Here is a 12,217-nt window from a genome sequence, read left to right as displayed (position 1 = left end):
GGAGAAGTGCAGGCTCCCTCTTGCTTGGCTTATTTATGATTTCCCCCCATTCACAATTACCACAATCATGTAAATTCACCATTATTAATTTATTACGATACATGATAAAGTGACAAATAAAAAAAACAGACTCTTTGCAGACACATATTAAAGCCAGCTGTTGTCGTTTATTTGTTTTATTTGGTATTTCCTGTTCAAAACCTGCTACACACTGTAAAAAAAGGTTCTCTGTGTGCGTCAACAACACACACTGTAAATCATGGAGGACATAGAAAAATAAAGATATTATTTACATCAGGGTTCAACAGCGGAGGAGAAGAGAACGCATAGAAAAAGAATCTCGTGCGAGTCGGAGACACAGATTATTACAGATTATGTCCCACTGAGCTCCAACATCCGTGGCATAAAAAGGGTCAAAACGAACGATTAAGCTGCAGCTCGACTGACCAGCAGGGGGAGACACCGTCTCGCTCCGGCAGAGGTGAGTCACAAAGACATCTCCTCTGGTGATTGTTTGATAAATAATTCAGATTAATTTAGTTTGATATCTTTAATAAAGTGAACTTTATGTTTTAAAAATCTGATGAAGACACAGGTTAAGAAGAAGAAGAAGAAGAAGAAGAAGAAAGACTGTGAGCAGTGAGGCCTGTCAGACCATAATAAATAATTCATCAATAATCGGAGGACGAGTCAGTCCGTGTCCGTCGTGTCTCTGCAGCAGGTTTCGTCTCCTCCTGGTTTTCGCTCATGAAACGCGACGATTACGGAGGAGAAGTCGTAAAGCAGTTTGAGTTTGTCGCACATTTGTGTCCACGTGTTAAAAAAGGTCGTCCACACGTCTCCTGTCCTGCTGTCCTCAGTGTGTGTGTGTGTGTGTGTGTGAGAGGGCGGAGACGTCACAAACATGGCCGAACAACCTGGAAGACAAACACAAGCATCAGGTCACAGTCGTTTCAATAAAGGCGAGTTACGTGGGCAGAGGGCGCTATAATGGTATATCATTACTTATTGTTTGTGTTTTATTGTTGTTTTATTTAGTTTTTTAATCTGCTGTTGGTAAACGTCCCCCTTTGTCTTGTTGGATTTATTTGAACATATATTATGTTATCTCCCCTATTTTCGTTTCACCCCAACCGGTCTAGGCAGATGCTGCACATCTCTGAGTTTCCTCTCTCCACTTTGTTCCCTTTGGTTGTGTTTGGTCATTGTGAGATCTAATCTAATCTAATCTAATCTAAACTCTCCAATCTTGTACAAAGATGACAATATTTCCATTTTAGTACTGTTGATGATTGCTGTGCGTCATTAAAAATTTTGAGAATTACTGCGTCTTCTTTAAGCCGAACATATGCTAATAGTTATTTTACGGGCATTTTTATTGTTCAAACCAAACAGTTTATTGTAAATTCTAGAAACATAATCTCATATTTTTTCAAAATAAAGGCCTTGATTTCTGTATGAAATTGTATTTCTGGTGTGAAGATACACAAATCATCAGATCCGGGACCGAATAACTGACGCTGTCGGGCCACTTTTGGCCCACGGGCCACCAGTTGCTAACTACTGTTTTGAATGTGAATCCTTCCTATTTAGATACAGAGGAACAAGACGATGAACTAATGTGACTAAAAATTACAAAAACATAACTGATGTTACCATAAAATGCTACAAAAATACATTATTTCCAGTGTTTTTAGGGGGAGGGGCTTAGACCAGAAGGCTGATGGGAAAGAGGCTAAATATAGCAGATCCATTTTTATCAAAGTAAAGTGATTTCATTGTAAATACTTCAAAACCAGCCTGTTTTTTTGTTGGTTTTTATCAATATCGCTTGCATTTTTTATTTAGCTATTTAGTTTACAAACTTTTATAAATAGATAATTGTAAAAATCTGCTGTTGTTGTTGTTGATGTCGTTACTTACAGCTGACGCAGTTACGCACCGTGCTGCGTTCAGGTTCAGCTCGGTGAGACTCAGTAGCCACAGGGGTGAAAGGTGATGAGGGGTCGGAGGTGGATGACGTGGAGGTGGGAGGGTGGGGGGGGGGGGGGGTCGGGGGGCGGAGTCACTTGAGACAGGGGCTGACCACGGTGGGCGTGGGCGGGTAAACCAGAGCCACGTGGACGCGCTCCGAGCCGTTCTTCGGACACACGATCTCAGTCAGGCCCTCGGGACGCGGCTGAGTCAGCAGCTCTCCTGCAACACAACAAGTCACCAGTTAGAGAAGGTGATGAGTCACCTGTTGGACGCGGAGTCACTGGATTAAGATGTGATATTATGCTGAGTCAGGCGCACAGGTTGAATCAAGTGCAGATTCACGAATCATCCACTAGGTGGCAGCGTTTCCACACCGAGACAGACAGAGAGTGACTTTACTGCAGTGCCGTTTGGACTGGTCTACTTCTGAGTCCAGACCCCTCTCAAAGCCGACTTTCTGTCCACAGATTGTCCCCCTTCATAATCCCAGACTAGCAGATTATATGGAGCATGGAAGTCTAATCCACACGATTGAGGTTTATTGAATTAAAAAAAAAAAAAAAACAGAATAACAAGAGCGTGAGGTAGATGGAGCGGTCAGATCGTGTTTACACTTGTAATAAAAGTGAACGCAGCTCCATATAAGGAGGCGACGGTGCTTTCACAGCTGTGGGATTTCGGAGCGTTTCCAACCAACGGCTCCAAATATCTGCATGTGTGTCCTCAAGTAGGTCAATGATGGCTCCTCCCTGTCCTGCTGCTCCCCCCCCCATACCAACTGAGAGGGGTCACACTCTGACCCACATCCACACACACACACAAACACACTGATCAAACACCAGCAGCAGGTACATTGACCATTTACATTCCTGCCCGCTGGTCCTCCTCCTCCTCCTCCTCCTCCTCCTCCTCCTCCTCTTCCTCACCCACTCATGCGCAGCCTTAAAAGGAAGCAGCAGAACTTTCTGTTCTCCAGGAAACTCACTCCTCTTGTTTCTGGATTTCACAAGTTGTTCGTTTGTTTTTCTTACTTAAGTTTCCTCTAGATAAGTCAATAAATAAAGTCGAATCATGCAGATGATTATTACTATGCACAGGGCCGGCCCAAGCCTTTATGGGGCCCCGAGGTGTAGTGGTTAGCACTCTTGTCTTAGCAGCAAGAAGACCCGGGTTCCTGACCCGGTCACAACAAGTGTTTGTGGGTTTTCTCCGGGTTCTCCAGTTTCCTCCCACAGTCCAAAAACATGCAGATTTTGGGATTCGGCAAATCGGACACTCTAAATCAGGGCTCTCAAACTCAAATGACCTGGGGGGCCAATGAGCATCTATTGTGTTTAGGAGGGGGCAGGCCTAGAGAACACAAAGTGGGAAAAAAACAACTGTTCACACTATCACACGGATACTTAATAATACTATTTATGATGCAAAAATGAATGTATTAATATATAAAAACCTGACATTTACTTTAAATTATTTAAACTGTAATTAAAATTCATACCAGGAGCCGTTTCGGGGGCCGCTGCCATTCGTGGCTTAGGCCCTAACAAGTGTATTTATATGTGTAATTGAATGTTTTTATATAATACATTTAAAAATGTGATAATTATGACCAAATATCTTATTATTACTGTTATTAAAACATTGCTAGCAAACATATATTATATTGTATCAGCTACACACTGTGTTTAAAAGACGCTGAGGTCGTGGACCATGTTTTCATTATAACATGATATTAAGTGGGGGGGCCGCATGGAATCGATTGGGGGGCCGCATGTGGCCCCCGGGCCGCCAGTTTGAGACCCCTGCTCTAAATTGACAATGGACGGTTGTTTGAGTGTGACCCCGCCTATCGCTCTATGTCAACTGAGATTGGAACAGCTCCCCCCCATGACCCTCATGTCGAGGATAAGATGGATGGACGGGCGGATAATTTTGTTATGGCGATTCTCCGTTATACAGTTCTAGCTAATTTCCCGGCTAAAGCAGTTGTTTTTTGATGTAACTGAATCACTAGAATCAGTTCATCAAAACGTCAACAGAATCGTTCAGTACTTCCTGCGCAGACGGAAGTGAAATACTAGTGAACGTGGTCGCGATTTAGCTCATGACTCTTCCAGTGACAACACTCTCTGACAAATCTGTCAACGTCGCCAGAGCAGGTACTAAAAAAAAGAGTAGAGTCATGCTAGAACTGTGTAATGTTCACGTCTGTCATTAGACCAAGATGAAGGTGAGTCCGTTTCTGTTCGTCAGCTGTAAAATACAAAAACGCTGAGCTCGGCTGCTTCTTCAACTCTTCTGTGAATCCCAGCGATGGAGCAGAATCAGTCGCACATACCGTGACTGAAATAAGCCTAATCTCCTTAAATCAGTGACTGCACCGACAGGCAGTGAACTCACCACCACAGAGCAAACATGAGTCGGTCTGAGATCAGTGTCTGAAGATCTCACAGTGAGCGATGATCTCAGACCTCAGATCTGTTTCCACCTGAGCTGGCAGGGACGACACGACGCCCCTTAGACTTCCTGTTTGCCTAACAGGACAAAGTGGGAGCACTTGTTTTGATGCAGCGGATGTCCCCGCAGTTGAGATCAGCGCTTCACTAACGAGTCTAATCCCAACAAATTACACAAACACACACACTAACACACACATACAAGAGTGGTCAGTCACATGTGTCTGAGATAATAACGCCGCAGGATTACGGCAGGGCGATGATGTAACAGGACGCTCACCCTCCCCTCCACCATATTACTCAGCAGCACAAACGCGTTGATTCTCATAAAAGGCGCTAACAAGCGGCGAGCAGGGCGTTGAGCGGCGTGGGCGAGGCAGACGTGTTTGAACAGATTCATAAATCACCAAACCTCAGCTTCTCACTGCAGCGAAGGCAGCGAATAGAAGTATTCGGTCTGTTTAAAGAGCCCGAGGTTGACCTTTGATCTTTGGTTGGAAAACGGTTTTGTGCATAAATGACGGTTTCGCTGCGTGATGCATTAAAGCTCTGCTCTGCAGAATCCGCCTGATGAATATTTTAACTGCCGTCCACTCCGATGCAAATCCAGATTTTTACTGCAAATCATCACTAAATAAATGTGGTCGACTACAAACGGGGAGGAAAAAACTGGGCTGTGTTGTGTTTGGCAGCCGACGGAGGTCAAGTCATTTCCCAGCATTCAGCTGCTGCACAAAGCTTCTATGGGCAGAGGATGAACTGCTGGGCTCACTGGTATTTTTCCTTTGGCCGACGTTCACATCTTTCCACGGTTCAACACGACATCAGCGCAAGTCTCACGCATCTGAAATCCAGTGACATTATCGTTTATCATCGCATGATCAATATAAATGATGTATTACTTGTGATCTGTGGACACCTGAGGGACAGGCAGCGGGACGGGGGGTCGTACATATGTTCCCCGGGTCCTATGTTCCCCGTTTTTCCCAAAAAAGGTCCACTTTGCATGTGACAGGGGAACATAGGACCCTTTTTTTTGAAAAAGGGTAGGGTTAGGATTAGGGTTTGAGAAAGGGTCCTATGTTCCCCGGTCACATACAAAGCGGGGAACATAGATACGGTCCTGCGGGACGGACGTGGTGCTGTGACAGTGCTGCTGAATCTGTGACTGGCTTTAATCCAGTCTTATCCCATCACTGGATTAAGACGAGTCAGACTGAGCAGCTGATCCAGAGTGAAAGTGGAGCCTCGCTGCAGCTGAGTGAGCAGCTATAGCTTCATGCATATTCCAATTCAATAAAAACAGCAGCTAGATGCAGTGACGATGATGCTACATGTGCTAACAGGGGACCGTACCAATGTTCCCCGCTTTGTATGTGACTGGGAACATAGGTTAGGGTAGTGATGGAGCTGTTTAGGGCGCAAAATAGACAACAATGGAGTATAAATGGGTCGTATGCTGCATATGCAATTTTTTTGTTGTTGCCAAAACTGTGTCAAAAAACTGTTGATATCCTAAGAACTTAAACCTGTAAGTTTGGAAATCAGAGTTTGCTGTTAGCTAAAGAGAGCAGAGCATTAGCTGTTAGCTTAGAGAAAAGAGGGGTAGAATTAACTCGGTGTTAGCTGTTAGCTCACAGAACCGAGTTAGTGAGCTCGGAGAAGAGTTAGCTGTTAGCACAGCACTCAGTGAGTGTAATGTAATGCTACTGACTGTATTAACACAGCTAGCATAACACTACTCATACGAGGCAAACAGCATTAAGGTACGACCCCGCTAACAGTAGCTCAACATAAATAATTGTCAACAAACATCAGTTTACAAATTAAAACTTAATTAATGGCTTAAAAATAATTAATGCCGTCTGCCTTGTCAGTCGTAGCATTACACTCACACTCTCATAACACCAAGTTAATTCTGCCCCTCTTTTCTCTAAGCTAATAGCTAATGCTCTGCTCTCTTTAGCTAACAGCTAACTGATTTCCAAACTTACAGGTTTAAGTTCTTAGGATTTTGAATGTTATTTTTACATTTTGACACAGTTCTGGGTAAAAAAAAGAAAAAAGAAGAGTAGTTTAATGTTGAGAATGTCCATTTTTGTCTACTTTGCGCCCTAAACATCTCCATCACTACCCTACACATATATACGTCTGTGTGTCTTTTGCGTTTGTATGGCTATGTTTCAGTTTCAGGGGGCAGTGTAGAGCTGCTTCTCCGGCTTTAGCGTCGAGTATAAACGGGCCTTTAAGATCAAACATCGAACGGATAATTAAGCTCCGTCTCAGCTCATGTTCTCCGTGGCAGATGAACCTCACTGACCCCGGATCAAGCAGAAACTATTTCTGCGGCGCACTAATTTTAGGGCGACCTGTCAAGCGCTGTAAAGCCGAGGAGGCTGTTGACTGTCCAACAACTTGGACGACGAGGATCACTTACAGGGATCGCGGTTCTAAAAGGAGCGCGAGCGTTCGGTCGCCTCGAACTCTGTGGAGCCAGAAATACCACGGCCAAAAAAAGGCTGCAGGAAATACTGCAGAGGTCTCTTTACAGATGTATGTGGACACACACCAAAGACAAGAGACAGGCTGCTTTTAGTAGGGGTGGGGGAAAAAATCGATTTAAGTTTCTATTTTGAAAAACCACATAAAACACCAGTTTGTGTTATTTGTGTACAGTAAGTAAGTTTTTATTTGTTTTAAATGAATAAATGTTAACTTTTGTCTTAAGTTTGCCTTTGTGTGATCACATAATCTTATACAATCTGTATTGTTTTGATGCCATAATTTGCCTTAACACACTATGCATTGTATCAATTTTTGAATCGAGAATCGCATGAATCGAATCAGTTAAATCGAATCGTGACCCTAAGAATCAGAATAATAATAATAATAATATGTTTATTTGACAACAGGGACAGTACACATTAATAACATTGCTGTAAATGCGCCAGAATTAGCCAAGAGGCTATTTTTCATCTGTAGTCCCTGCAGCTTCCTCATTTGGTGAGTTTGTGAAAGTGAGGTAAATCAGAGCAAAACACAATCAGACACTCAAACTCTGATTTAGCAGAGTGAGAGGTTTGCAAACAACCGATTTATAAGTTTTGTCAAGAGGTTACGATCTGTTTTCCCCCCACAGGCAGACGTGTTCCGACTCAAATCCTCCGTATCTCAGGCCGTAGATAACGTGAATCGTCTCTTTGTTAAAATCCCACCCCAACCCCGTCTCCTTCGTGTGTTTCCTGACGCCGCTTCCTTCTTTTAAACCAATCACATGACTCAGGGAGGAAATCCCTCCACGGGTTGTTTTCCTGATAGGAGAAGAAAGAGTTCTCTCTTATCAGACTCACTTACAGCCACGCTCGTGCACACACACACACAGGCTTTTGTATATGACTGTATATGTCTGAACAATAAAAACCAGGTCACTCTCACTGCCATGACAACCACCTCATCCATCACACACACACACACACATACACGTTAATTTAATCTCAACACAAAAGGCACGTTCATCTGTTACAACAGATGACATCACTCGGCTTAATGTCTATTGATCAGCCATGTGACCAGATACCAAGAATACAACGCACCACTCCTCACATTAAACATATTATATTATAATAAACATGATCATTTACGATTTTGTCGTTGGATTAAACGTCATAAGACAAAGCCTGCAATGACTAACTGAGTATTTTAAATCAATTATTCGAGACATTTCATCATAATGAGGTTCAGGGAAGACACTGGTGGACACTTTACAGACCAAACGTCTAATCAATAAATCCAGAAGATAAGTGACGGATAAATCAATGATTAAAGAATTACAGAGAGCACTCAGACTTCTGCTCTAAGGCCTCTCAGTTTCCCACATCTCACAAGGTTAACCTTGTTATTCTATATACTGAATGCTTATCTGGATCACGATCAAAATCTGCCCTTACATTTTTTGAGTTATGCTCTTCAAAGTAATCTTTGTGTTCCTGGTGACCATGGTGATTATGTGGTCACATCCTGAGGATTAAAGAGTACATACCTGGAAAAGCGTGTGGATTCGGTGACCCTCTTTTCAGGCACTTGGAGCAGAGGATGTGCACAGAGTACAGCAGGCCGGGCCACTCCTGCAGCAGTAGGTTCAGCTCCTCCACCAGCGGAGTCACGGCCTGCCACGCAGTCCAGATGTTGGGCAGCGAGGCGTGGCTGGTGATGGACAGAGTCTCCGCCACCTGCTGCTGCTGCTGCTGCTGCTGCCCTTTGGCAGAGCGGTGGCTGATCACCACGGGAACTTTGCCTCGATAGGCGAGGATCTGGCGCCTGCCGTCCGACCGCTGCACCACGTGGCTGTTGATCTGCACGCTGAAGCGAGCGAACAGCCCGGGAGGAAACAGGAAGGGGAAAGTGTACTGGATGTGCAGCTGCTCCACGGAGAAGAAGTGACACTGAGGCTGAGATCCGGCGCCTGCTTCGGGCTCCATCTCTGGCTCCTCTCTGCTGACGTAGCTGGGGAACTTGTACCACGCCGTGGCGCCGTTCAGAGGTTTGCTGCGGGGTTTGTTGACACAGTAGCAGATGCCCATTTTCTCCAGCAGCTCCATGATGAGGTGGAGGTCCTGCTGGGTCTGGATGAGCGGTCTCAGCAGCAGGCGGATGACGTTTGAGGGCAGGAGGCCATGTTGGAGGAAGCCCTCCACGTGGTGCTGAAGGTGCGTCACCCTGAGGTCTTCTCCTTTCTCGTTCTCCATAACCAGACCCACCCTCCCCTTGTCCCCCCTCTCGCCCTCAGATAAGAGCCGGTCCAACAGTGTGGACTCGTCCCTGTGGAAGAACACATTTAGGATGGCGATGAACTGCGGGAGGTTGTGAAACACGTACTCCTTCAGCGTGACGCTGTCCTCGAAGTACAGCAGCTTCCCGCTCTCGTGCAGGTAAGACAAGGCGCTCTGCAGCCGGTCCTCCGTGAGCCCGGCCTGGAGACCCAGACGGGCGGAGTCCCACCACGACAGCCATAAGTCTTTGGGTTTAAAGTGCAGCTCCTCCAGCATCTGCCAGGACTTTGGCAGCACGCGGTGGAGGTTAGGAAAGATCTCCCTTTGGTCCGCTACAGACATCAGCTTCTCCCGCAGCCTCTGAATGTTCGTCTGCGCCTCTGTGCAGCTCACCTTCAGAACGGGGGACAGTATCTGCAGTCGGTGGTTCAGCATGAACTGCAGCTGCGCTTTCCTTCGCCTCAAGTTCCTGTCCAAGACGCCGTAGAAGAGCACGTGCGGGCTGGAAGTGCGGACGCCGTAGCCCTGCTCCAGCGCCTGGTCCACCTCCAGGGACAGGTTCCTCAGGCTCTGGACGTCACTCTTCTCCTGCAGGCCAATCTGTCTGTGGATGTCCAGACCTTTCAGCTCCAGCTCCTCGGCGCCACACTGGTCTGCGTGAGTGCCCACCAAGCACACGACAGCATGGGGGACTTTGGCGCCGAGGAGGTGGAGGAAATATCCGACGTGGGCGTAGAAGTTCTTGGGCAAATACGTTTTCAAATTGACCACGAGGACGTAGAGAGCACCGGGGGAGAGGAAAAACGGTTTGACGAGGTCATAGTTTGACTTCCCTGACAGATCGTACACCAGAAACGTGAGGCAGCGGTCAGCATCTGCCACCCAGTGTGTGACCTCGATCCCCTTGTTTCCCTGGGTTCCTTTCGCCTCGCGTCGTCCGCCCACCACGCTCTGCCTCAGCCAGGACTTCCCGGCGTTTTTCATTCCAATCAGGACCAGCTTCAGTCGTGGCTTCATGGCGAGCTGCGAGTGAGCGAGCTCCTTTTGGTAGGCAGCGATGTACGGGATCCCCTTCATGCAGACTTCATACGGAGGCTGGATGAGAGGGTTGTCTTTCACCTTCCATATGTTGACTTTTGACAACTTTCCAAAGTCGTCTGGGAGTATGGCTATTTGGTTACCCTGCAACACCAGCTCCTCCAGGTTCTCTAGCTGCACGACCGAGTCCGGCAGGTACGTGATGTTGTTATTGTCCAGCCACAGGTTCACCAGTGTCACCAACTGACCGATGTCCTCGGGTACATGAGTCAGTTTGTTTCTGCTCAGATAGAGTTCCTCTAAGCACGTGATGCTTAAAATAACTTGTGGGAAGTTCTCAAACTCATTTGAGGACAGATTGAGCATCTTGAGTCTCTGCAGGTTTCCAAAAGACGTGGGCAGTGCTGTGAGGTTGTTCCCGTCCAGCATCAGACTCTCCAGGTTGTTCAAGTGGCAGAAGGAGTCGGGTAAGGTCGATATGTGGAGGCTACTGAGCCACAGGATCTTTATGGACCGCAGCTTCATGACGTCTGCTGGCAACACCTCAAACTTGTTCCCGGAGCAGTCGAGCTCCTCCAGCTCACCGAGGGCCAGGATCTCAGCAGGGAACTGGTTGAGCTTGTTGTGGTCCGCATCCAAAGTGCGCAGCCTGGTGAGCCCAGAGAAGGAGCCGGGGAGGTTGTGCAGGTCATTGAAGCTGATGTCCAGTTCCTCCAGACTCTGCAGTGCTCCAATCTGAGCTGGAAGACTCTGGATTTTGTTGTGACTGACGCAGAGCTTCTTCAGCCCCCTTAGCTGCCCGACGCTGTCAGGGAGGCTCCTGAGGCAGTTGTGGCTCATGTCGAGCTCCACCAGCTGCCCCAGCTCAAACACCGCCCAGGGCACGGTGGTGAACTTGTTCCTGCGGAGGACGAGGATGCGCAGGTTGTTGAGGGTGGATCCCAGCCCTGCAGGCAGCTCCTGCAGAGAGTTGTTGCCCAGATTGAGCGCCTCTACCTCGGCAATGTCCTCCGGTAGAGTGATCTGGTTGTTTTTGGAGCAGAGGGTGAGCTGGCGCAGGTTGCTCCGCAGCTTCCTGGAGCGGAGGGCGGCATCCCTCCACATCCTGGCCGTTCTCAGCTTGTTGTCCTCCATGGCGCAGCGGTAGCCGGACCCCCCCTCCGCCTCCTCCTCCTCGTCCTCTTTGTTTTCATGGAGAGTTTTCATGGATCAGAGCAGCCATGGTGGCTCGGGCAGGGTCACGCAGAGCGCATCGCGGCGCAGTGTCGGGAAGTGATCGCGCTTTTCTCTGGAAGCAGGAGGAGCGTGTGTGTCCGCGCGCACATCCTCCTCCTCCTCACAATGAAAACAACCCCGCCGCGGCTTCGGCTTCCACGTTTCAGTCCAGATCGGGGTTCCGGTCCCGTGGGAGGTCTCTGCCCTGATGCTGCGTCCTCATCGCGGCCGGAGTTCGTCCTCTGGAGCGACTTTGTTCGCGTCAATCTGCGACTTTTTCCTCTCCTCTGTCTCTCGCTGAGCTCCTCGAGCCGCGCTGGCTTCTTCCTGCAGGAGAGTGGAAGTGAAGGCTCACTGCGTCACACTCCTTCCCCGTCTGTCCCCCCCCCCCTCCTTCCCGCTAATGCTGAGAGTGTGTGTGGGAGAGACAGGGAGGGGAGGAGGGAGCTGCATATGCATGCAGAGATTTAACTACAGGGCCGGTTATAGCATTTTTAGTGCTTTGGGTGGGATTGCAAATTGGTGCCTCAACCACACCCCGAAATAAAATCACCACAATGGTGTCTAGACAAAGTGACCACTTTATTAGGTACACATGTTCATCTGCTTGTTGAACATGCAGCGACTCACTGTATGCTAGTGCTGTGCAAAAGGTTAACGCATGACACGTTTCCATGACGACTGACCGGAAAAAGATGCGTCTGTTTATTAAACGTAAAGAGCAGCGTACCTGTGCCTCTGTTTTTAAAGTTTAGCGTTACT

At 47.5% G+C, this 12,217-nt stretch overlaps 1 protein-coding gene across 2 annotated transcripts; it reads right to left on the bottom strand.

Annotated features, from left to right (window-relative positions):
• Nucleotides 1-266: 266 nt before the first annotated feature.
• mfhas1 (multifunctional ROCO family signaling regulator 1) lies at nucleotides 267-11,933 on the bottom strand. Of its 2 annotated transcripts, none has more exons than XM_083900175.1 (3): nucleotides 8,473-11,933; nucleotides 1,924-2,196; nucleotides 267-917 (listed from the first exon to the last, which is right to left on the bottom strand). In XM_083900175.1, the coding sequence occupies exons 1-2, from the start codon at nucleotides 11,444-11,446 to the stop codon at nucleotides 2,066-2,068; spliced, it is 3,105 nt and encodes a 1,034-aa protein (XP_083756301.1). In that variant the 5' UTR covers nucleotides 11,447-11,933; the 3' UTR covers nucleotides 267-917; nucleotides 1,924-2,065. The 2 variants fall into 2 exon arrangements, with proteins under 2 accessions (XP_083756301.1, XP_083756302.1); XM_083900176.1 differs by having other exon boundaries at nucleotides 1,943-2,196.
• Between the last annotated feature and the right edge of the window lie 284 nt (nucleotides 11,934-12,217).

Source organism: Microchirus variegatus, assembly GCF_963457635.1.
Source record: "Microchirus variegatus genome assembly, chromosome: 1".
NCBI classification, from domain to species: domain Eukaryota; kingdom Metazoa; phylum Chordata; class Actinopteri; order Pleuronectiformes; family Soleidae; genus Microchirus; species Microchirus variegatus.
The sequence above is the reverse complement of the archived record's forward strand: the minus strand, read 5'-3'. Positions and strand labels throughout refer to the sequence as shown.

What these genes read in the sequence shown, in the direction of transcription:
- mfhas1 (XM_083900175.1), bottom strand. Translation starts at nt 11,446, where the DNA reads ATGAAAACTCTCCATGAAAACAAAGAGGACGAGGAGGAGGAGGCGGAG. An exon ending in GAATCCACACGCTTTTCCAG is followed by an intron (nt 2,197 to 8,472) that starts GTATGTACTCTT and finishes GTTGTGTTGCAG; the next exon opens with GAGAGCTGCTGACTCAGCCG.